Source organism: Gigantopelta aegis, chromosome 2, assembly GCF_016097555.1.
Source record: "Gigantopelta aegis isolate Gae_Host chromosome 2, Gae_host_genome, whole genome shotgun sequence".
Lineage (NCBI taxonomy): Eukaryota > Metazoa > Mollusca > Gastropoda > Neomphalida > Peltospiridae > Gigantopelta > Gigantopelta aegis.
The window spans coordinates 32885227-32912834 of record NC_054700.1 but is presented as its reverse complement, the minus strand read 5'-3'; the positions used below and the strand labels follow the sequence as shown (position 1 = coordinate 32912834).

Here is a 27608-nt window from a genome sequence, read left to right as displayed (position 1 = left end):
CAGCCAGTGCTCTACAACTGGTTTAACAAAGGCCGTGGTATGTACTATCCTGTCTGTGGGATGGCTCATATAAAAGATCCCTTGCTGCTAATCGAAAAGAGTAGCCCATGAAATGGCAACAGCGGGTTTCCTCTCTATATATCTGTGTGCCCCGTAACCATGTCTGACACCATATAACCATAATTAAATGTGTTGAGTGCTTCATTAAATAAAACATTTCCTTCCTTCCTTTTCCTTGCATGTTCTTCGTGTCTACCTTCCCACCGCACAATGACATTTAACAAAGAGCACAACACTCGTACATAAAGTTAAACAAAGAGCACAACACTTGTACATATTCAGTTTATTCATGACATACTTTACATGTGAAACGACTTGACGAATATTCATTAGCTTTCAAGAATGTATACAACTTACAAGAAATAGGAGAAATATAGATGCATGCATGTTTCAAACTGATAAATTCTGCACAAGCAGGTTTTGTATCATTCACACAAAGACGAGAATAGGATGAGGTGGGTTCTAATAAATACAGAACAAGTGCTCTAACTATATTAACTATATAATCGGAAACCAATTCATCTTAGCTGTAAATATTTGAGTTGTGGTCACCATCTGCAACATGTCGTACCACTTTGGCTTTGTACAGAATATATCGCAACACAATTAGTATCGGATACTTTTAAATTTGCATAATTTCATTCCAGATCCATTTTTTTGTAAATAGAAAAAAACAAATTGTCATTTTTTTTTAGTTCAAGAATGAAAGATTAATTTTAAAATGTTTTTTCCACCAATGTTTTATATTAAAAGCTTTCTACTATTTGTTTTATCATTAAAATCAAACTTCAAAGGGAAAAAAACCCCACATAATGTGAGATTTATTGAGTACAAAGCCAAATAAATAGATACCTCGAGGACCTGTTGCAACAAATATAACAATAACAATCTCAAGTACATATTTTAAGATTCAGAATAATAGATAATTTATTATTTTCCCATTCTTCTCGACTCATTTACAACTGTACATGATCTCAAGTTCAGTGCCAATGTCTTGTTGGTTTTTTGGGTAGGTTTTTTTTACATTCACATCCTAAAGGCAAATTACACCTCATGAACTTAGTAGTATTTAACATTTAAAAAAAACAATTTAAAAAGAAATAAATTGCCACAATACAATTAAAATGTACTAAAGCAGATTTTAATGTTCACTAATAACAAAAATACATGTTTATTCAAATTTAACGCTGTAATTGCCGTTTTATTTTGCATTAGTAAACAATAAGGAGGCGAGATAGGGGTTTTAAAATAATTCAACAGAATTTTTTATTTTTTTTAAATCGAAGAAAGAAATCTTTTAATTTCTCCAGCATTACCTTTCACTGTCCTGAGATTTGTCTACATCATTGGGTCAAAACCTATCTTCACTGTATCCAGTACAATTCTCTATTTAGAGAACATGTGGGGGGGGGGGGGGGGGGGAGAGAGAGAGAGGGGCTTATACCCCAAAATAATATCAGAGTAGTGTAAATGAAATCCCATGTCACATACATATAATATAATGTAAATGTATTACATACCAGAATTTAAAAAAAGAAGAAAAAAAAGAAAAAGAAAAACCAACCCGTAAACCCCCACCCCAAACAAACAGGATTACAGGAACTGGTAAATAACAATGTATTATATTATTCTAAATTGTTTAATAATGCACAACACCACAAGGAACTGACCAAATAAAACATTTATTTACTACTCTGTGTCAGCAACACAAACTTACAAAATACAATGACATGATTGCTACTGGTTTGCAGTCATTCAACAATAGCCAGGTACCCGATTAATAACCTGTACATGTAGTACCTCCCCACACTACAGTAACAACAACAACAACAACAAGAAGCACTGCATAAACCGAACATAATTTCACTATCAATGGAATCTTGAATGTCATCACCAGTTCTGCATGGATAGGCTACACAATAAGAACAGATGAACAACATAAAAAGTATATTATCAGTGGTCCATCCTATCAATTGTAATGAGACAGGTATTGTTAATCATCAAAACAAACACACACTTGATAGTAATCAAAATGTTTGCTTACTACATGTCTACATGTATTTCTAATAAATGACACACACGAAGCTTATTTGCTAGTTCCTGGTTTATAGCAATTTTAACAATGTTGGATGAAAAGTGGACAACAGCTTTTATTTTGAATGTTCAGCAGTCTGATGTAAATGTTCATAAGCATACCGATTATTTTACTGCTTGTGTATATGCATTCCAGTACATCAAGATGTTAATATGACACTTGCGTGAAAGCATGGCATGCATTTTTTTTTTTTTTTTTAAATTTACGTTAACAGTTTTTCCTTGGGTATAGGCATATGTGATGGGAATGCATGAGGGCAGTAGCTCTTCATACACCCAGCGAAATGGATGAATTTTTCAGGGCAATGACCAAATTAAAAAAATTTTTTTTACTTTACATAACCACATCTAGTTGTGGAAAGGGTGCAATAGGACAGTTGAAACCCCAAGAAAAATAAGGAAAAGTGAGTTTTTTGTGTACCCAAAGAGGACCGTGTACAATTCCTGTGCCCTAGCCTTTTGTACTGCCATCCACTTACGTTAAGACTCAGTATGGTCTTGATTTACATAATACATGTTGCCAGACCCTGTCCCCAGATCCGCGAACCGTGCCTGCATATCTGAAATTTTGGTCTCGCTAGATGTCAGCTATATGTATTTTATTAGCCAAGAGAACCACAGTACTACAGTATTCACCTAAAGAACAGTTGAAACCCTGAACTTACTAGGAATATAACTAAAAATTTACATTAATATGCCCAATTAATAATTCCATTTTAAAATCATCCTTCCATAAGCAAATGATTAACAAAAATTAACCAAACAAACCTGCTAGAGAATTTAAAACTAATATTATTTACAATCATGCTCATTAATGATTAAATGAACATTCTTGTTGGAATTAATTTTTATGAGTTTAAATTTGTACTTATTAACATTAATAAAATGTTATGATTGTACATTTCTCTCATTTGCATTATTTCTAAAAGTGACACACTGCTATATATATATATGTACTTCCAAATCCTCTATGTTCAGTTTTCTCCCATTTGCATTATTTCTGAAAGTGACACACTGCTATATATGTACTTCCAAATCCTCTATGTTCAGTTTTCTCTCATTTGCATTATTTCTAAAAGTGACACACTGCTATATATGTACTTCCAAATCCTCTATGTTCAGTTTTCTCTCATTTGCATTATTTCTAAAAGTAACACACTGCTATATATGTACTTCCAAATCCTATATGTTCAGTTTTCTCTCATTTGCATTATTTCTTAAAGTGGCACACTGCTATATATCTTCCTCTATGTTCAGTTTTCTCTCATTTGCATTATTTCTAAAAGTGACACACTGCTATATATGTACTTCCAAATCCTCTATGTTCAGTTTTCTCTCATTTGCATTATTTCTTAAAGTGACACACTGCTATATATGTACTTCCAAATCCTCTATGTTCAGTTTTCTCTCATTTGCATTATTTCTTAAAGTGACACACTGCTATATATGTACTTCCAAATCCTCTATGTATAAATTGTATGGATTTCTATGGGATCCCAAATAGTCCTTTTCAAACCATGTACCGACATGATATTCATACTAAAGCTTAATAATTTTAGTAAAAATACTTTTATTATTTAGTTACTCTAAGGCAATATTATAGGATAAAAGGAATAACGGTCACTGTAGTTGTTTTCTATAAGCAATGTGATCATATATTATATCCATTTATACACCATAAATATCTATCTATACATTGCGTATATAATGACGACAAAATAATACATGCATTTATAAACAATAATTCTATAAGAATGAAGATCAAAACCAGAAATGTGTGTCAACATTTTAAAACCACCTGTGGAGTTCAATGCAGAAAGCATAAATAATTAATCAAAATGTTTTGAATATGATACCCCCAACAGAAACACACACACACCCCTTTTCTAGATACAACCAAGCACAATGTTTGTATACTACAAGTAATGGTGTATTTAAAAAACCCAACAAGGGACCATATACCAAAAGTTAAACAGACTAGATAAATCTCAACAAACTTGTACACAGTAGGAAGTTCATACAGTTTATGATGAAAGCCACTGTGAATAAACCCAGAAATATCCATCACCTAATAAATATACAAATTGTAACAAAAACAAAAATTAATTTAAAAACAGTGGTATTATTTCTGACAGGATTTCAGTGTTTATAATGAAACTAGATGTTTCGCAACCATTCCTGTCTTGGACGCAAGGGTTTGCTCACGCACAAACTTGCACCCATGACAGGCGAGCTACAACAGTTTGTTCTGAATGCCCCATGACCTGACCTGACCTGACCTTCACAACCATCATCACCTAACGGTCAACACCCCGCTCCCCCAAGTAAGTCAACTGCCCTGCCTTCAAGTGACACAAGCACTCTGTGGTATGTGTATTACAAAACACTAGAATGGTTTGGACTTAATGTTTAATGAATGTGACAGGATGAAAATTGGCTAAAATCATGAATGTGTGCCTGCAACAATTTTTGAAGTTTAATGGATGATTTGCCAAAACCTTCTGCGCACCCAAAGCCAGCCTATTCTTTAAGGCATTACTACTTGTTGCTAACCTGGGTTTTATGCAACATTCAATGAATATACTTGGGCACAAGCCAGTCAAAATTACCAGCTAGGGCCCATGAGAAAACCTAGGTGCAGAAGGTGGTCCGGCTTTCTTTTGAAGGATCAAGGGTAGTGAGGAGTATGTTTTACCAGTGTACTGTTCTGAGGAGATAATGCTGAAAATGTGTCAGTTGGTGTGTGAAAAATGCACTATTGAATAGCATTTATTTCAGATTATCCAGCAGCATATATGCAACCACTAAACTTAGGATTGCTTATTACTGAAAAGCGCATTTTTTATTTTTAAAGTTTTTTAATCAGACATTTCAATAGAATGGACTAGCATAACTGTTTACTTCTAACATTTTACTGAACATTAAAAAATATTTTTAAAATAAAAATTCACATAATGAATTTATTTTGTATTACGATTCACACTCTTTAGTTCTTCACTAAACAACAAAAACAATCACCCTAAAACATACAAATACATTGTCTGTTTTTCTCTTTTGTGACTACAAAAGCCAAAGTTTAATAAGTATGTGGGATGGTGCTTATATAAGATCCCTTGCTACTAATGGACAAATGTAGCATGACATCCAATAGTTGATGATTTATTAATCAATATTTAGTGCACAGATATATCTTGATCGGTTAGGTGTTGCTGGAGAACACCGTTAGATATACATGTAAAATGCATGTTGGCATACTGTAAATGACCTTTTTAAAGTCACACCCATCCTTAGAAATATCCTGTATCTACCCTTATGGAATAGATTGATACCATCAATTTTGAGCAGTTCTATTAAGTCTTATCACACGAGGAGGAATGACACTTTAAGTAGCACATACTTATAAATGTCTGCGGCCTAATTCACAAACATCTCTTTGGCTCTGCTAGACAACAAAGCATCCTCTGCAAGTCTTTTAGCATTACACTGCGAGATCGCAAAGTTGCATGAGTTTAGTGAATTAAGCCCCAGGTGAATAAAAGCTGGTGAATGTAATGCTGCGATTACATTAGTTTTACTAAAGCAACGATAAAACATAATACACCACTGGAGAATCCCAAAGGTCCAAAGACAAAATTGACCTCTTTGTCTGTGTTTTTAACAATATATAAATATAAATAATACATTAAACAATTGGATTAAACTAGAATGATGTGCACATAGAATATCTAACCTACTCAAGCATGTGTTTCAGTGAAATTAAACTTTTGGTGATATTAAATGTTCACAACAACCATCATCTTTCACTCATGGTATACACCAGTAACGACTATGTCCACATAGTTTTCTTTCTTTCTTTCTTTTTTTTAGAACAAAAACACACAAAGTACAGTATAAGTATACTACTAACAAATGTGTATGTACCATAATAAGCATCACTAATCCCCATTTCTACGAGCTAAAATGTAATAATTTATACCTATAAACACAGGTGGCAATTAAAAGTGACCTAACACTGAGTAACAATTCAGTGAGCCACAAGTGATGGTCAGCATATGATTTCAAAAATGATGTTTTCCCCATCTGATTCCTCAATCTTGTTTTATTATCTTTAGTTATTGGATCATACTATAACTACACATGCTCAACTTTTTTAGAGGCAAAACTGAACTGTAAATCATCATTTGAGCATACTCCACCTGCTCATTAAAAAAAAAAAAAATAATAATTTATAATCACATGACGAAGACATGTTAGCTTGTTGCCAATAGTGGATCTCTTGTCACATGTTCACAAGCAATACCCTTGTGTGCCTCTTGCACCCCAGTGATGGTGATTTCCTGTGTTATCTCCACGTTCTCAGTACCGGTTTTCTCCTCCTGTTCCATAATGTGAGACGGCCCCCCGTGCTGCTCCTGCGGCTGCATCAGATGCGACGTTCTGTACTGTCTCGTTCCGCATCACACCCTGGGCAAACTCAGCCTGGGCTTTCTGGAAGCTAGCACCAGTACTGCGGTAGATCCGGTGTACCTTAATAAAAAGAGGAAAATTGGGTCAGAAACAGAACTTTACCCGGACCATTTAAAGGGTAGAATTTTAAACTAAAAAAATTAATCTATTATCTAGACCTAATTTTTCACTCGAAACTTGAAAGAAATTACCATCCTTTGTATTTAAGTTAAATTAACACAAAATCAATATCATTACCAATTGTTTTGTTTTTCTGTGGTCTTTGCCAAACAAAATGGATGATGTTAAAAGGTATTATAAATATGAAAATGCTTGACGTGGGGAAAATATGTATGATGTTATGTACATGTAATTGCAAACTTATGTCTGAAAATGTGTGATTTAGTCATGACTTCTTAAGCCCTGCTTAATGTTCGCAATGTCAACTTTAAAAAAAAGAGATGTGCAGCCATTTTGGGCTTAATGTTTTTAAATGTTCTGCACCAATGAGACGAATACATAAAACTATATGATTCCAATGCTTATAAATATGTACAATAACCAACATTTACACTACAAGCACCATCTACTAAACAAACAATATGCATGCGCCTTGTTACTTAACATGCTTGTTTTACTATAAACAGCAGGATTACAGTTTAAAGGAAACATGTCACGTAACCTATATTTGGCACCAACCATGTACAATTAATTATAAATTGAATCACCTAAAAACATTTTTTTTTTTAATTACTTACTTAAAATATCTCCATAAAACCCCCCCCAGATACGAGCTCTTAGTGGAAATTGCCGATCTTTAATGAGCAGGGCAATCACGAGGTCCGCGACGTCAGAGACGTGTCACTTGATCTGAAGCCTTACACTTAAAAGCATTAGTCCGTACCACTCATAAAGAATCTAAGACTTGCACAGCTTACCAAAACAATGAGTGTTCGTTCGCAAAACGTTTTGCCGTATCAATATGAGCTGTTAGTAAATGAAGAAAGACACACATTTACTTACAACAGTGATACTGAAGAAAAAACGGATAGCGAGTCGGAGGGTGGAGAAACCGATGGTGCCAGACCAGACCAGTCGACCAATTTACAGCCCGGAGCCCGAAAGTAACCCGGCAAAACCAAAACTCGGATGCTAATGCTGAGGTGTATACTGTTCATATTTAGCATAAAGATACACCTCGATATGATGTATTTAAATATGTAAAAAATATAAATGTAGGACAAACATTTTTTTTTTTTTTTTTTTTTTTTTTTTTTAGAAAATATCACATTTTTTATGTTCGGGCTGTACATAATGAAATCTGTATGCACAGTGTAAACAAACGCTCTAATTTACGACAAGGCGCTTCACTTTCATTAACCTGACTTGTAAAACAACATAAATGACTTGAGAGTATAATCAGCTTTTAAACTAAATATATTTCTATTTGCATCAATAGAACTAAATGGGGTTATAGTATTTTTCTCATAAAAAAACGTAGCATATTATTAGGCCTATTGGTAGGGTGCGTTAGAGTAAAAACGACCACTCACGATACCCAAGTGATAATTTTCTTTTCTTTGGTACTACGCAATTGGTCAGTTTTGTAATTTTAGATGGGAAAGTCTACTTAATCAAGGGTTTTACAGCATTATTTACAGTAATGAAGCAGGGCGGCTGATAATGTCCATTAACATTATACTATAGTCGCGACAGGTTACGCCACAATACCCTGTGATCTTAAAAAAACTGGCATGTATTTTGTACGTATGTCTAGACCGTGGTAATCACTTACCTGGTCGATACCCTGCAATATACACCTGCCAATCAGGAATCACATGTGCAGGCCACGGAAAGAAAGAACCAATTAACTAAAAAAACACTCCGATTCTCAAGTCAGCCCATGGATGAAACATAATAGTTATTTCGACACCAATAGCAGTGGTTTATTTTGTATTGAACTTCGTGTTACTTTGGGATTTGGGCGATGAGGAACGTTTTTGTGACGTATTCCGCCCGAAGATTAAAAACATTATTTAAAATTATTATTAGTTTTCTACACGTTTTTTTAAAAACATATTTAAATACATCGTACTGAGATGTATCCTCATGCCAAATCCCATGTTTGTATATGCCATATTTAATTACTTATTGACGTTTCCTTCTTCGGATGGTGAATACAGATTTTGTTTATGTAGGCCTACAGCCCTAACATGAAAAAAAAAAAAATTCCAAAAAAATAAATCAATAAAAATTTCTACATTTTTTTTTTAACATATATAAATACATCATGCTGAGGTGTATCTTTGTGCCAAATATGTACAATGTACACCTCGGCATTCGCAACAGAGTACTGTTTTTGTCTCCGGGTAACGTTCAGGCTCCGGGCTGTAAATAGGCTGACAGACACCAAAGTACTATGCGGTGTTGGTGTCCAATCTTTTCTTTTGCGATAAAATACACGCGTCTTTCTTCGGATACAATCCTTTGGAAAACCATAAAAAGACAATCCTGATTGTTTAAACTGTTTATTTTTACACCCAAAGGCTGCGCAGTACGGCACTGTTGGACTGAAAAGATCGTAAGCCCCTTACTCCATATATAAACAGTTAACAACAATGGAAGAGTACAGCGGCTCTGACGTCACTTCCCTTTTTTTCCCCGAGCACTCACGAATAAATATGCATAAATCGTACTTCGATACTGATTAGCGTAATTTCTTCATTTTAAGTTAACTACACGTATTTTATTGTTATAAAGTTATTTGTATATTATTTTTATATCATTTTGCTTTTAAAATGAGCTATAATATGGTCTCGTGTCATGTTTCCTTTAAAACCAATATGAACATGTACAGACTATCAATTGAATGCATTTGAAATCAAATATAGTAATAATTAAAAATATATATTTTAAAGTAATTTGAAGGTTACATTAATTTGCTACAAAAGTTACTGATTTAAAATTGCTGAAGGCAGGCTCAAAATCACCATACAAATGTACAGGTATAGTCCGTCACACAGGAACGCCTTTTTTCTTACTATGGAATTTACTACAAGCTACATGTATTTATTTTTGTAAATTGCACACAAAAGTAGTACTTTTTTGTTATTTCCAAAACACTTACTTTCTTCTTACGTCAAACTAACTTGAAATTATTTACAAAAAACAGTTTTATAGAATGATGGGATTGACTATAGGTGAGCATTTTACCTCCAGCAAAAACCTTTCAAAACTGCTACAGATAACAAATTGTTAAGCTTGATCCCTGAATCCATAACATTTTGACAAACAACACTTTAACAATATTTATTATAACAGTCTACAATACATCATGCACACACACCTGTCAGGCTGTGTTTCATTTTTTTTTAAAAAAGTTAAATCATTAACCAATTTAAATCTAATACATCTTAATTTTGTTTATTTACTAGACTAGTATTTATTTTTTAATTTAACTTTAATTTCTTAATTAATATATGCTGTGAAAGATGCATGTTGTGTGTTTTTTGAATATCTTAACTATTTGTTGAACAGCTTACAAAGTAAAGGAATATTTGTTTAATAACACATCAGCACATCTTAAACTAAAGCTGCATGCATTTCATGTTGAATATAGTTATTTCAACACTTGCTTACTGAATCAACAACCACAGGCACTCGCGAGTGCTTAAAAACTGCCCAATAAGGGAAGGAAATGTTTTATTTAACGACGCACTCAACACATTTTATTTACACTTATATGGCGTAGGAACTGCCCAGTAATGAAAACAGAGCATGTTGGCGTCATGCATGTTTCTTTAATAACAATGATTTCAATTTCATTAACAGGCAGCAGAACTATACCTACATTCAATATTATGCACCATTCCAAATTTAATCTACCAATCCCAGTTTTTAGTTTATGTTAGGAAAAGAAAGGAAATGTTTAGAAATACCTCAACCAATTTTTAAACTGCAGGCATTTGGTGGGTGTCTAACATATGCAATGTTTAAGCTAATGTTGACCATATTACCAAATATAAATTAATTTCATTAGTAAATCACAAACAACCAAATTTTGAGAGAAAAAAAATGTAAAAAATAAAACCTTGAATTTGGCTACCAATTTTCTGATAAAATTTTGCTAAATTGCCAATAATGTTTTGGCTTTGAGCTTAAACTCTGCATAAAGATACATGTAAATTGTGACCCTGCATTTGAAAAAGACAAAAACCAACTCATTACAAAAAAAAAGGAATATAAACACAGGTTATTAAAAGAAAACAATTCTTAAGCAAACAATTATCTCTCATATGAACTTTTCCAGACCATATAAAGTTTGTTTTATTTATCGATACCACTAGAGCACATTGATTAGTTAATCATCGGCTATTGGATGTCAAACATTTGGCAATTATGACACGTAATCATCTAAGGAAACCAGCTAAATTATGTTTCAATGTAGCAAGGGATCTTTTATATGCACTTTCCCACAGATAGGAAAGTACATACCATGGCCGTTGACCAGTTATGGTGCACTGGTTGGAATGAGAAAAACCTCAATCAGTTGAATGGATCCACTGAGGTGGTTTGATCATGCGACACAAGCACCCCAAGGGAACACTCATCTGACCGAGATAAATCACCCCTGACAACATAATATGTATCATGAATGTATCGGTCATGAAATACTCAGTGGAATGTGAAACAGCCCACTTGAGAAGATTGTGTGAAAAACAATATATCATAGGGACTCACTCCACTATTTTCACTACCATATGTTAAGACACCAAAAAGCTAGAGTTTAAAATGCTCTTAGGTGAAAAACAAATAATATATTTGTTTAGTTCTTTAAATGATGTTATAGTTTGGGTAGGTGACTTGCAGCTTTAATTAACACTGTAAGTCAAAGACTTATAGCAGAAACCACTTCCCGATCATTTATAAGATGAGCAGATTTTGCTTTTCATATTACCTTAATTAACATAAAGATTGTTGCTGCAGCCTCTAAGGACAAAAAGAATGCGACAAAAAGCATCACTGCTCCGGCACCTACACTACTGTTGGTAGCGACTTTAATCCCATTTATCCAGCCTCTACAAGGAACAAAATGAAAGGCTACAAAAATGAAACCGAAGTGTGGCACTGCAGCACTGAACATTCTTAACCATCTTTTGTGTTTTCCGAAAAAACTACATTGTTACCTCACCTATGCTTGAAACACTGACCAATAAATCCCAATTATAAACTATTGCATTAAAGGTACTATGTCAAGTTGCAATAATGGTGGTTCCTGTTAAAAATATTTATACATGTTTGCTTTGAAACAAAGTTTATACCTTCAGCTATATGCCTATAAAAATGTACAACCAAATAATTCCATTTACTAGTAGAAAAAAATGTATTTTAAAGGGATCTTGAGTGTGTCACATGCATTAACTAGTGACATCACTGTTTTATGTGGACACATTCAACACACAAAGTTTTTTTCTATAATTCTTTGCAGAAAACTGACAAAGAGACAAAGATGGGACCATGCTATATTTAGCCACAAATTATTTGAGAAACCACTCTTGTCGTCCAGTAGAAGACTTTTCAAAACGATTATTTTTGAGATAATTATGTAACGATTACCCATGAGATTGATCAATTTGTAGGGTTTTTTATTACAAGTAAATGTGAAACTAACAAAATATTGTAGTTTCAACTTTGACATAGCACCTTTAGTTCCATTTTCAAGTGTTTCATTCTGAAACAGAACTATTACATTATTTTGAATTTTAAAGTTAAAAAAATTATCTTAAAATGGTAAAGAAAGCAGCTGCTGTAATACCAGTATACCACAAAAAACAAACATAAATAAATAAAATGAAACAAGATGGCAATACATGCATGATTTTTTCAAACAAACATGAATGAATCCTAAGACAATTCATAGCTCGTACATAAAACCTCCCAAATCTAACCAAAATATTTAGTTAAAAAAACATAAGTTTTTGTAACCCATACCAGTTAAAGAACTATCTAATTTTGTGAGGCTTTACAGGCCTTGACCATATTTTATAAACAGATTACGTGAAAACAGAAGACTAACCTATAGGCTATGATAGGTTAACTTAAAAACCACTGTTTAAATTCAGTAACTTCTGTATCATTACTATTACGATATTAATGTTGGCTGATTTCATCATTAAGGAAAAAGAATAAAGATATCTGAAAGTATCATCATATGTAGGATAACATCATTCGGTAGTTCTTTTATTTCTATCCTCCTCAAATGAAACAACATCATTAGCCAATAAACCCAGTTTCATTTTTATAAAGGTGGTGTAAGACTGGTGCAGAATAACAAATAAAATTAAAATCATCAGTCAAACCCGATTAATTTGCGACTGAAGACAGAATATCAGATGACAATCAATGGTCACCAAAACAAACTAAATACAGTCATTGTTCTATCTTCTGACATATTACTCTAGTGCCAAATAAAAGAAAGAAGTGTTTTATTTAACGACGCACCACTCAACACATTTTATTTACGGTTATATGGCGTCAGACATATGGTTACGGACCACACAGATTTTGAGAGGAAACCCGCTGTCGCCATTACATGGGCTACTCTTCCGATTGGCAGCAAGGGATCTTTTATTTGCGCTTCCCACAGGCAGGATAGCACAAACCATGGCCTTTGTTGAACCAGTTATGGATCACTGGTCGGTGCAAGTGGTTTACACCTACCCATTGAGCCTTGCGGAGCACTCACTCAGGGTTTGGAGTCAATTAAAAATCCCATGCCTCGACTGGGATCCGAACCCAGGTAGACCGATGGCCTGCCACGACGCCACCGAGGCCGGTATAGTGCCAAATAAGTGCATATAGGATTTAAAAATAATTTTAAAAATGTTTCCATTGTTCAAAAAAACTTATAAATTGTATTTTGTGTACAAGTTACAGAAGGACATTTTATTCAAGCTGTTAACAATACTGGTTACATTACAGATTGAAGTTTTTGAAGCCGGGAATGTCCGACAGGTTTTCAGGGGAATTTTTAAAAATATAAATTTTACACACTTTTTTGAAAAGGGGTCAAAAACAAACAATTAATTTAACATAATTAGGACTAATTATCCTTTCTTCTTTTTCCCCCCATCTTCATTTTTGGAAACCGGGTATTTTGATCACTGTAATGATTATTTGCATTTCATGTCAAGATCTGTTTCATCAGATTTGTAATTACCAAACATTTTTTAAAAAATGAAAAAGAAAAAATACTGTCAGGCTGGTTAGAACTGTAGATTGCACTATTTTCTTTATCATGAATTTTGCATTAATGTATCCTTCATTGTTTTAAACTTCACTTTAAGGAAAAAACAGTGTACAGGAACTCTCGAAGCATGTAACGTAAATTGCAATTGGGAAAACCCCAGAATACTGTGATCGAAATAGCACTGTAAATCAAGGAAAATATTTTTAAAAACCCACCAAGTGTTAACTAGCAGGTTTCGAACCTACTGCATCGATTCACATGGCATATGACAGTCCAGTATCTTATCCACTCCAGTGAACATTTTGTTCGGTATCGAGACACGATTAGCTCCGCACGTTTTAGAGATCGCTACACAATTTTAAAACATTAAACAGTAGTTGATAACCAATTTTCAATCGACTAGAAATATCACTAATCAAGATTTTTCAAACAAAATGTTCCCTGCACTCGTCCAAATCCCTACTTTAGGTTTGGGTTTTTATTCTTTACTGATTCTTTCATGTTTGTTTTAAGACATGCACACAACATTCTATTAATATCTAACACCACAGCAAAGGGTTTCACGACAGACTGTGACGGCCTCCCACTGAAAAATACCTTCACGAGGGAGGCAAAGCTAATAATGGCTAGTAATCCAAAGAAGATTCCAATAAAAATCATAATTAATCCTGCAGCCACATTCAGCTTAACCGTTGTCAGACCAGTTATTATCCCACTGAAAGAAAACAAATATATCACACATCTCACAGGCATCGAAATAAGCATCGTGTCTGGTAACCCATTTACAGGTTACCACAAAATATAGCCTGGTAACCTATAGGTTACCACAACTATATGAAAGTTAGAATTATATTCCTGTTATCGGTATGACTAACGAAATCTGGAAGTAAATTTATCTAGTGGGTGCTGCTTAAACGTGAATTGCCGAAATCGCTTTGCAATTGCACAAGTGCGCACGAACTTCGGTGCAATTTCGATCGAGAAAACGAAACCCGGAAGTAAATTAATCTAGTGGACGCGGCTTAAATGCGGAATGACTATTACTGCTTGCAATTTCACACTGATGCATTTCCTTACCAGAAACTGAAATACAGAAGTCCGGAATGCATTGACTTATTTCGATGCCTGATCTCATCAATATTCATGAAGTTACTAGTTTAAAGAGCTGATTCAGTGATCATGAAGAACATAAAAACAAGTGAAAATTAAATTAGTCAAATATTGTAATCGAATACAAATTATCTTTAGAAGCAGATCCAATTTCATTGCTTATCCTTAAAACTGATAATGTCCATTTCATTGCTTATCCTAACTGATGTTGTCCATTAATATTAAACAATCACGTATACAGAATTGCAGAGAGTGTGATCTATAAACAAAAAAAACCTATAACCTATCAGCAAACAAAGCCAAATGGTACTTACACTGTGAAGCTGGTGATTCCCAAACACTGGATAATGTACACACAGAATTGGAAAAAAAATACAAAGAAAAAGAGAAAGAAATTGAAGGAACTGTCACTCCTGAAAAAAAAGAAAGAAAAAGAATTACAGTATTGTAAATAAAATGGCATGTCTCAACTGTTGAACCATAATTTTTATATTTTTATGTTACTATCGTATGGATATATTACTAAAACTCAATACTTATAGTGATTTCCCTAGAAATTAGGAAAGGCATGGCAGACCAAAATCTTTTGGGGCATTTTCACCATTTTCGGGGCACTTGTTTTTCATTAAAAATATACAAAAATTAATGGAAATAAACATTAATGTAATTTATGGGCTTGCTTTAATAAATGAATGGCAAAAGATATAAAAGGCGTATTTTATTAATTAATAATACCTTTTTTTTTTTTATAAGAGCAATTTTAGAATTAATTAGTAAAAAAGGCTTGTTTAATCTCAGGGAAGCATTGTGCTAATTAAGGCAAGATGGTGTTACTATTGAGGAATGGTGCTGCACCATGCTAAAACAAGCTAAGGAAAACACTAACTTAACTGACCAAGCAACAACAACACAGTTTTTGTTGATATACACAATAAAAACCACAATTAAAGCACAATTACTATTCAACAACTTTTAATATTTAAACACATTATTTTTTATCCCCAGACATTGGTGGGACACACCGATTCCACCTACTGAAATAGTATTAGACATGATGCACTTACCGAAATGCCTTGTACAGTGGTCTGTACCAGCATAGAAAGGAGCATGGGGTGAAGAGAATAAACCAGAGGATAGATAAGCCAAACACAGTGCCGCCATCTCCCGAGTCCACAATGAAGTAGGCAAGACTTGCCAGAATGTTGAGAAACAAAACAAACACATGAACTGAAAGAGAAAATAACATGACATTAAAATGAGACAACTTCTGAAAGATATCCAAGATATTTGCATTCAACGCTAGCACTTCAAATGTGATAAAAAGGACTGCGGACAATTTGTTGTTGGTCAATTACAAGTAGGTTTTATTTCTGAAGTTGGATGTTCACATTTATGACTTTACAGTGGCAATATGCACTCCAACACACGCCAAAAACAGGACAAAAATATGCCATTCAAATTTGCTTATTCTTAGCCAGATGACAAAACTGTTTATTCTTGAATTATTGTTTTGGGAAAAATATTTCCCATTGCTGTTAGTCACTATTAAGTCATACACTAGGCTTTTTTAACGACAACTCAACAAATTTCACTATATTGTAAAATATGTACAGGAATTAAGCTATCGTGTGCCAAATACAGAGAGAAGAAAGGAAATCCATCGCTTTTTCCGATAAGCCAGGATCGAATCTTTCAAGTACACTTTTTCAGACATGTAAAAGTAGTGGAGCACTGGTTGGAATGGGGGGAAAAACCTGATTGGGATGGGGCAAAACCTGAATCCACTACTGGCGATCAATCCTATGACTAACTTCACTTCAGGCACTGAGCTACAAAGGGTTAAAGCGTATGGATAATGAAAAGATACTTACACCACCACATGTAGTATATAAATTTGACAACGCGTTGAAAGTCTAAGGGAATATCTACACTGAAATCTTGATAGAAGCACGGCCCGACGGGAAACCAGGATGGAAGTGGAGGCCAGTTGTTCTGTCTCTCTGGGGGAAAACAAAACAAAAAGATCACATTATAGGCTACAGTATTTCAAAATCACATGCAATCGGAAATCAGTTAACGTGATGCTTACTCTTATAACCAATTGCAGACCTCAACATTTATGGGGAACTATTATTCTCGCTCTCCATCAATCTTCTGAAACTTGTTCAAGGAGTGTAATTAAGTATTGGCTCCCATTAGTAAGTAAATTTACTTGATATCAATATTGTAATATTTATCTTGTATAAATGGTTCCCTAAAAGTTAAGTTTAAAGAGCAATTAATCACCCCCGCGCAACCCTTAAACAAAAATTTCATGTTGAGGTCTGCAATTATTTGGTTACGCAAATTTTATTCACATAATTGGTGAGTAACGTCATCCCAACACATTTTTATTTGTATTTTAAAGCAATACATTTTACAATGAGCTAATTATTTTACAATTTCACTACTTATGTGTAAAAAACAATTGGTCTAAAACTTATTTTTAAAAATTTAAATTTCTGAAAGACAAATCAAGTCTCAGTGATCCTGAAGTTTGCAACTTTTAAGTTTAGAACTTAACATTTTGTCAAGTAACTGAATGGCTGCCCATGTGAATATAAGTTTGCATAAACAACATGCAAACAGAACGACTGTTGGATTGAAATATTGTGTATCCCACACACATATCACTAAGGGTAAAATATTACTAACTACACCACAATTTTAAAGCAGATTATATCTGTTTGATCAACTGCACAAAAGAAGCCATACGTTTATTGCTTTCTGCCAGAAAATAATTTGAAAACAAAACAGATCTTAAGTGACCCTACTAAGTAGTTATGGACTTGAAATCTTGAAATTGGACACTGCATTACATGTATAAATTGACAAACTTTTAAACAGCAGTTCTCACACTATAATATTTCTAAACATTATTAAAAATGTATCCATTATTTCCATGAGTTTAGGAAGGAAGGAAATGTTTTATTTAACGACGCACTCAACACATTTTATTTACAGTTATATGGCATCAGACATACAGTTACGGACCACACAGATATTGAGAGAGGAAACCTGCTGTTGCCACTTCATGGGCTACTCTTTTTCACTAAACAGCAACGGATCTTTTATATGCACCATCCCATAGACAGGATAGCATATACCACAGCCTTTGATGTACCAGTCGTGGTGCACTGGCTGGAACGAGAAATAGCCCAATGGATCCACCGATGGGGATCAATCCTAGACCGACCGCGAATCAAGCGAACGCTTTACCACTGGGCTACGTCCCGCCCCTCCATGATTTTAGAGTACATAGTTTTATCCTCCATACCCTCTGGGTGAAACTGTGATAAGATGGTTTCATCGACAAAAGTAACATGTATGATCCAATACCTCTGAACTGTGCACTTTTCATTTCTTGTTCCTTCTTCTGAAGCTCTGCAGCTTTTTTCTCCAACTCCTGAAAAATATATAAAATCTTCAACTTGTGTTTTAACTCAATTCTTTATTAGTATGCGTTTTTGGATTAGCTGTCCAATTTAAACATTAACTTGTACCCTTACAATGCAGTTTTTGTCAAATTTTAATCCAGTAGTAAAAAAGATTAAATTGAATGTATATATAATCAGTGTTCGAAATACCATGTGCAGTCCTGCTAAAATGAACTTAGAAATTCTAAAATGCAGATACATAGTGAACAACCCCTGCAATTAACCTTCTCAGTCGACATACTGTATACTGCATATAGTGCACTCCCCAATTCACATTCCCCGCCGTTTTGCACACAGAACTCACCGGAAACGGAAATATAATAAAAGAAAAAAGATTTCTCGTCAAAATGGTGGCTTTTATTTTGATTTTTTCAATTGAAAATACCTTGAAATTTTTAGTTCAAAAAGTGTTTCTTAGCAAGTATTTCACTTGACAACAATGGCAGCACGTCACGGTCATTTTCAGGGATTGACAGCCGATTGTGACAGCTAATTTGATAATAAATTTGATCGTTTTACCAACAATGAAAATCACCAAATATTGCAATATGAATCATAGTTCGGGTTATCAGGAATAATTGACATAAATACTGGATAGCTGGCCATAAATGCCCGTAAGTAAACTTTTTCAAATTTTTGCCTAATTTTAATCACCATTAACTGATCTAAAACTCATAAAAATTACAAAAACCCACGAAAATAATACTTACAGATTCATATATGAACTTTATTTCATGTATTTATAAATAATTTAAGTGAGTATATGTCAGTAAAAATGTTAAACTTGTACCCACTCAACGTGGTTTTTGTTAAAAATTAACCCAGTAGTCTAAAGGTTAAGAAAATGTCCAATTCAAAAACAAATGCCACTGAAAAAAACCCTGAATAAAATCCAAGGCAACAAAATGCTGTTGAGATTTAAAAACTCCATGGCACTACTAATTACTGTGGTCAATTGCAGGGGTTGATGAACAATATGCAATCTTTTTCAGCTACATGCCGATTAATGCACTTTTCTTTTCTTTTTTATCATCAACGTATAATGCAATTGTTAAAGGCCTCTTGACATTTGCAAGAACGATACTGCACCATACTATTAGAAAGCTTATAAATCCTACTGCTGTTGCTTTGTGTATGCAGGGTTTCTGCTAGAAAGAAATGTTTGGGTATGGCGCTATAGAATTGAATGCAACCACAGTCGGCGAGTATGGGGCGTCTCCCCAAGAAAGAAAATGGGTTACATTTAGGGTTAGGGTTAAAAAAATCATACAGTAATGACAAAAGTAATTAACTTTGTCAAAAGGTTAACTTTTTTTTTTTTAAAGCTGCATAAGATTTGTGTATGGTGCCATAGCCGTTTTTTACCATCTGGCAGAAACCCTGGTATGGGTAACACAAGTTTTTGTTTTTAGATCACCTGGAACAACGTCCTAATTTGGTTTTGAATAAATGTTACGATTACACGTTCATAAGTTTGTTTGCAGGGAGTCAAAATGAGTAGGTGCACATTTTGCATGTTGTGTCCAAAAATCGTTTTGAATGCTGAATCAACTGAAAGATGATCATGAATGTGGTGCAAACTAACTTTTACTGTGAATTAATGAGGCATTTTAACCAACTGCCGACACTTTTGCGACACATCATCAAGCAGAACAAACCTCTTGCCGTCTTTGCAGATCAGACGTGTCTATTTTCTGAGCGGCAGATTGAGCGTAGGGAGGTGGGGGATCCTCAGATGGCTTCATGATCGCAGGCTGAGAGGGTGGGGCTGGCTGCGGGGGTGGTACAAGTGGTGCATTAGAAGCAGTCGACTGCAAGAAAGAGGTTTTTTCATTATTCATTTGACTATAAACAAGCATTGATAATATTAAGCTTCCACCTCAAAATCTAGTATTTGTTTAACCACTGAATCCTGCTAAATTCGCAGCCTAATAAAAATACAGCTGCCTGGACAAAAATCACAATGATAGACACTATTTCCATATTAAGTATGCCCAAATAATTAAATCGCCTGTATAAAAATATAAACATTAACTACTAAACTACATGTAGTTCTCAACTCAAAACTAGAATGCAGGATTCAACCCCTTAAAATAACATGAAATGAACTAAGTATACTCAACCCGACACCCACCACGGACACTTAAATGGCATCACTCTAAAATTAACAGTACCATATATCAGTAATAAAAGTGAAAATTAGTTTATGTTTTTAAATACATTTCAACCACCAATGTAGCACAGAACCGTAGTTCAAGTGTTTGAGGATTAGGTAGGCCCAACTCATCGGTTACAAAAAACTATATTCACGTAACTGAACAATTGGTTACCTAAGTAAAACTCATGTGCACTGACTTCTGGTTACCTAAGATTTTGAAATATTGTCCCCTGTGTATGTTATAAAACTAATTTCACTATGCTTTACCCCAGACGCTGGCCGTGTCTTGTTGTTTTCTGCAAATGGATTGTAGTCATCTAAACCTCCAGCTTGTTGACCACGATTTCCTGCAGCTTGTCTAACTGAAGGATCCTGCAAATAAAATTAAAATACCATTTAAAATCTATATAATGACAATTTTTTGTTTTACTTTAGAACAAGCTACATGTATATATGTGATAAACATCCACTCATTGTGGAATACCAAACATCAGGCCTTTGGATTTTACGGAAACTTTCATTTTCAGTACAGGGGACAACATTTAAAAGAGTTAGGTAACCAGAAGTCAGTTCACTTGAGTTTTACTTACGTAAATGATTGCTCGGTTATGTGAATATAGTTCTCATAACCGATGAGTTAGGCCTACCTAATCCTAAAAGACTTAACTATGGTTCTGTGCCACATTCATGGTTCAAAAACAAACTGATTTTCACTTTAATTACTGATATATGGTACTTATTTTAGAATGTAATTGTTCATCACGTAACGGTTCTCGTGATTTTAAAGTTGTTTAACAGACACACGAACAGAACAACAGTTCTCATGAAATATTAATTGTACCATGCAGTACCATGTCGGTACGGTGTTAGTAAAATAACGGAACCGAAATGTCGTTTCCCATGATTATTATATCGAGTACGACTATTCAACAGAACCTAAAAAGAGTTTCTAACGGGTTCCCATGATCACAAGGCACGGAACCAAAAAAGTGTTTCCAATTAAATTTGAAATCCTATGGCCTGAAACATTATTGATAAACAATAATTTATGCAGATATTTTTTTTAATTTAAAAATTACAAGTAATTTCTCTCCGAATGATTAACAATTTCATTTTTAACTGTACATGTATTTTCCTCCATGTGGACAATGGTCCATCCAAATTATCAGAGACAGCCAGAGATTACAGACATATATTTATTTTATTTCATAGGAACTGCTTCCAGTTTGGTTTATAACTTTGGCTTAAAATACATATTCAACCAATGATCCAGTGTTCTAGATTAATGGTATCCGATATCCCGGGGATATCAGATTTTAATAAATTAGATACCAAACTTCAAGAACCCAGTATCCCGCTGGGATACCATACAACATTTTGGGGTTTTTTAATACCAAGTTTTTATATTTCATTGAAACAATGAAAGTCATAATTTACCAGTGACGTTAAATCACAGTATTTCGAGCTCATACCCAGACCAATGCAATCGTAACAATATCCCCCCCCCCACCCCCACCAACTCGTACCCAGTCTAATGCTACACTGAAGCAATAGCGGCATAGCAATAGACTGAAAACCGCTACGTCACTACTGTTTTTGTTGGGATGTTTCCTCCCAATTTAAGTGTTCCTTAGGCCTAGTAATTCCAAAGTCGATAAAACACTGAAAAGGCAAGTAGCCATTATAAAATGTTTTCAACCAATACAGCCTTTTTTTTATTTATTAAAATTAAAATTGGATTGCTTGATATTTGAATGTCAGGTAACTAAATATCCAAAAGTGGGATGCTAAATTCTGAGATGGGATACCAGATTTTGAAATGTTACTATCCAACTGGGATACTGACCAAAAATTTTAATCTCGAACACTGTGATCAATACCAATGAATGCTAGTCAACTCACCCCAAGCCAACTCACCCCAGCATTTGGACAACTCACCCCAAACTTCCGTAAATAATTGTGACGAAATTAAAAATGGACATCTACAACTTTGATGTCAGTTTATTTACTAATATTACAGTGAAAATCCTCTATTGCGACCACTTATTAAATGGTTTTATATCCTAATATCGGATAAATAATAATCCATTATGAACTGTCAAGCTCATTTTAACGACATTTGTGAGTTTTTCCATTATTTCCATAAAGGAATGATCAGGCAAGGCTTTTGGACTTCGACTGGGGTGCATATTCAACAATAATTAATGCACATTATTGCTTTAAAATATTAGTGTATTAATTGATATGAGTGGACTAAACAGTGTGGGGTGAGTGGACTAAACAGTGTGGGGCGAGTGGACTAAACAGTGTGGGGCAAGTTGACTAACCGCTGGGGCGAGTTGGTAGGGGGAGAGTTGACCTGCTCCCATACCAATGTGTGACCAACTGGTAAGACACAGTAATCTAGCATGTAACAGTCCGACACATAAATAGTAGCACATGTCACATTTTTAAAAAATAAAACCCGCAAACCAGTTACCTCACATTTATCAGCAAATTAAGAAACAACACTTCCTGGGCCCCATGCTTGAAACCTTTAGAGTCCAGACTCAATCTCTTATGATGTCACATGCATACAATTTGCAAGGCGTTGTCATGGCATTACTGCCTCAGACTATTAAGAGTCATGGGGTGAGACGTAGCCCAGTGGTAAATGCGCAGTCGGTTTGGGATCAATCCCCGCCAGTGGGCCCACTGGGATATTTCTCGCTCCAGCCAGTGTACCACGACTGGTACATCAAAGGCCATGGTATGTGCTATCCTGTCTATGGGATGGTGTATATAAAAGATCCCTTGCTGCTAATCGAAAAGAGTAGCCATGAAGTGGCGACAGCAGGTTTCCTACCTCAATATATCTGTGGTCCGTAACCATATGTCCGATGCCATATAACCATAAATAAAATGTGTTAAGTGCGTCGTTAAATAAACCATTTCCTTCCTTCCTATTAAGAGTCTCGAGTCTAGACTCTAAAACTTTTATAAGCAACAGGCCTGGTCCTTTAAGTTTAATGGAATATGTCCAAAATGAGAGAAACATTTTGATTTAACTTTTAAGTGATTCATATCTTTCTTTTTCACCAATAAAAAATATGTTCAACCCAAATACAAGGGAAGGGTCCAGAGACGGAAAATGCTCAACATGTAACAAGAATGGAGTGCACTCATTAAAGGGACACACCCTAGTTACGTTTATTTGTTAACCATTACGGCGTTGTTTTTCGCTATTAAACCCCATTTTTCACAAATAAAATTGCACTTTACTTACATTTTATTATTTAGAATACACATTTCCATTCACCTGAAGTTCTTTTTGGTAATCCTGATGTTTGTAAAACCACGAAATGGATTTTTTGCATTTTTTCACAAAACGTGTTGTCGAGAAAAAAACGTTAAGCAAGCGAGGTCCAATCTGTTTTTAGAGGGGATATTTCCATTTCAATATCACAGACATTGGTATATCACGTGACCGTTATCATTTTGGTTCGGTTTGTTTTCTCGTGCAATCAACATCCAATTTGTTGTTGTTCATCTGTGAGATTTTTCTTCACAGTTCGTGAACATTTTCAGTAACAATAAAGTTCAGACAAGTGTCTCAATACAAAACGTTACAAACCCTTAAAACCAATAATTTTGCTAAGTCTTACGATATCTGGAGGGGGGGATACAACCAGGACAGAACAGTTGGAACATGTCCAGGAGAGGTGAAACAAACGAACGCACCCAAAGTCTGTGAAATTTGTCGTGACGTAGGCATTGTTGTGCTTTGAGCGACATTTACCGGTGACATCAGAATAATATCTTTCAAAATTATTTCAAGCAATTGGGACATGGGGATTCCCATGGTATTTATCGATATAAAACTTGCTTTTTCACTCCATTTGATAAAAACGTGATCTAAGTGTGTTACAGGTTTGTAGATTAACCAAATTATAATTTATTTTTGCTGGATGGAACTAGGGTGTGCGGCTTTAAGTAAATAATATTTATGTTATTGATTTTTGGTTACACATGTTTACACAACTCTATTATGTGCACGACTACTGATTATTCCAGGATATAGGATGTAATTAAGTTTTTACATAAATTTGTATTAGTGTAGGCTTGATGCAATTTCAATAATAAAATGTTGTTACAGTTAGAGGTCCTTTCAAAATAGTACTATACCAGTTTTAATGTTATGTTCACTGAACCAAGTCAATTGATGATGCCACGACTTTTGACAGCACCAGGAGTCAGGAACTGAGGAAGCTGGATAGACTCTAGAGGATACCGGTGCAGGAAATGAAGTATTATATTGATAATTATAATTTTAATATAATAATAGGAATACAAATATGTTTTATTTGTAAAGTAATGTTTACAACATCCAACGCATAATGCTGTTTTAGAAGTATGACACGAAGATAGGATTTAATAAAGGCAATCCTGTACAGTCTGCGACAACAAAAAACTCACCGCAAATGGGTTCGCTTGATTTGGATCAGCGAATGGATTGGCATCGAACTCAGACATGGTTAAACAATTTTTATACAATTAAAACTGAAAGACGCCCTTGAACGTAATGTTCTTGAGCCGTTGTTTCTTTTATTGTCAGTTCCAAGGCAAGGTAAAATCTGTTTTCATGACAGGTTAATTCCAAGGTGTTTCTAAAATGGCAGATTCCCCATGCGCATGCGCAATAACTAATGTCACATGAAATTACGTCATTTGATGTGTCTAATGAGCTCATTTACACGTGCATTTTATCTCAGATTTGTGTAGCCTGTTTTAGTATGTGACCGTTACTATTAATAATATGTGAGACATCCATTTTTATTATTTTAGGACTTGTTTCAATACGGTGACAATGTATTGATTTCTAATTATTGATAATTGGAATTTAAGTCGGAATGGGATTAATATAAAGTTATGCATGTGGAGATAACTGTGACAGGGCTCACCCTGGATCAAAAATACCTGTAGCCAAAATATTAGCCAAATGGAATTTTCATTAGCCATATTGAAAATGCTTTAGCCAAATTTGTTTTACGCAGTACTGTATAGAGTATTTATATATGAATATGAAAATGTATCTTTTTCAGCTAATTGTGTACAAACTGGAATAAATAGGAATAACAAAACCTTAATGGGGGTAGGGACAGTTAATATATTACTTCGATTTTTTTCAGCGGGGGTGGAGTTGGGATGGGGTTAAGCAATATCTTCAGAGTCTGAAGCCAGTACCCCATACACCCACCCCCACTTCTAAGGCCTATGACATTAAATTAACAAACGTACAGAAATATGGGTGGGTGGGTGGATGTTTATGGATGGTGTTTTTTCTTTCTTCCTTTTTTCCAAAAGAAAAATTTGAGAGCTTTTTTTTTATTTTATATATATATATATAGAACTCATTATTTCTTTAAATAGCAATCTTTATGTTAGTTTGAATAACTTCTTTTAATTTTTTTTTTTTTTTTTTTTTTTTTTTTTTTTTTTTTTTAAAGTGACCCATCAATTCAAGTGTGAAGATAATTTTCATAATTTTTATGTCTGCCCTCTGTTCATCAGACAAAGATATGATTTATTTGCATCATTACGGAATTACCTTGATATCTTAGACATTGATCTACTACTATCCGGGTCAGTAAACCTACCAATTGAAGAAAACCATTTAATTTTTAACGCAGTACATAAATATATAGCTGAAAGTAAGAGATTCGAGCTGAACTAACTTATTATTCTGATCTTACTGCCCCATATAAGGTTAGCTCCAACAATAGGATCATTACTATATTTTTCTCGACTATCCCATTTCTATTCTATCTACTCTGTACCTTTTATTACTATATATTAAAAAATATTAATTATGTTAAATATGTTATGCCATTAGACATTGTTATTATGCTTTAGATATATATGATTATGAATATTGTCTGATGTCCATCTTGTTTAGGAGAGCACTTATATAGGCTCTACCTGTTGTGCAATCCTTTTGATTCTTTTTTTATCAATGAAATATCTCAAAACAAAAATATAAAGTTATATATATATATATATATATATATATATATATATATATATATATATATATATATATATATATATATATATATATATATATATATATATACATATACATATACATATCAACAGGGGCGGCGCAGACAGTACGACCGGTACGGCCATGATCGTACCACCTTTCAAAGAGGTGCGGCATGGACGTACCACTTTTGTGTGTGTGTGTGTGTGTGTGTGTGTGTGTGTGTGTGTGCGTGCGTGCGTGCGTGCGTGTGGGTTATATTTATTGTATAGATCTGTGAAAATGTTCTTACAAGTAATTTGAAAGGCGAGTCTGGCAACCATGCACGAGCCGTACCACTATTTTTTACACTGTGCCGCACCTGATCAGGGTTATATTTAGTAAGGGGATTGTGTACAGTGTACAAGTAATATCTACCCCCATTTTAATATAAATTATTTTAACTATAATCACTCCATTCCTATAGACCGGTCTCGGTAGCGTCGTGGTTAGGCCATCGGGCTACAGGCTGGTAGGTACTGGGTTTGGATCCCAGTCGAGGCATGGGATTCCTGAGTGAGTGCTCCGCAAGGCTCAATGGGTAGGTGTAAACCATTTGCATCGACCAGTGATCCATAACTGGTTCAACAAAGGCCATGGTTTGTGCTATCCTGCCTGTGGGAAGCGCAAATAAAAGATCCCTTGCTGCCTGTCGTAAAAGAGTAGCCTTGTGGCGACAGCGGGTTTCCTTTAAAAAACAGTGTCAGAATGACCATATGTTTGACGTCCAATAGCCGATGATAAGATAAAAATCAATGTGCTCTAGCGGCGTCGTTAAATAAAACAGACTTTTTGTTTTCTTTCCATTCCTATAGATATATCCCCGTCGATGGGCCCCATTGGGCTATTGTTCGTTCCAGCCAGTGTACCACGACTGGTATATTAAAGGTCGTGGTATGTGCTATCCTGTCTGTGGGATGGTGCATATAAAAGATCCCTTGCTACTAACGGAAA

The 27608-nt window shown here is 34.5% G+C and overlaps 1 protein-coding gene across 2 annotated transcripts; it reads right to left on the bottom strand.

Moving 5' to 3' along the window:
- Window positions 1-326: 326 nt before the first annotated feature.
- On the bottom strand, window positions 327-25262 carry LOC121383980 (secretory carrier-associated membrane protein 2-like). 2 transcript variants are annotated; one of them, XM_041514123.1, is made up of 9 exons: window positions 25049-25262; window positions 20861-20965; window positions 20094-20246; window positions 18338-18404; window positions 16831-16959; window positions 16024-16186; window positions 15274-15372; window positions 14447-14564; window positions 327-6681 (listed from the first exon to the last, which is right to left on the bottom strand). In XM_041514123.1, the coding sequence occupies exons 1-9, from the start codon at window positions 25103-25105 to the stop codon at window positions 6511-6513; spliced, it is 1062 nt and encodes a 353-aa protein (XP_041370057.1). In that variant the 5' UTR covers window positions 25106-25262; the 3' UTR covers window positions 327-6510. The 2 variants fall into 2 exon arrangements, with proteins under 2 accessions (XP_041370057.1, XP_041370049.1); XM_041514115.1 differs by lacking the exon at window positions 14447-14564 and adding an exon at window positions 11558-11678.
- Between the last annotated feature and the right edge of the window lie 2346 nt (window positions 25263-27608).

Excerpts from the sequence above, each read along its gene's own strand:
- LOC121383980 (XM_041514115.1), bottom strand. The coding sequence starts at position 25,105 with ATGTCTGAGTTCGATGCCAATCCATTCGCTGATCCAAATCAAGCGAAC. Across the intron at positions 16,960-18,337 it reads GAAAAGTGCACAGTTCAGAG|AGAGACAGAACAACTGGCCT; the intron begins GTATTGGATCAT and ends GTTTTCCCCCAG. Across the intron at positions 11,679-15,273 it reads GGAATCACCAGCTTCACAGT|AGGCTGGATAAATGGGATTA; the intron begins GTAAGTACCATT and ends TGTTCCTTGTAG.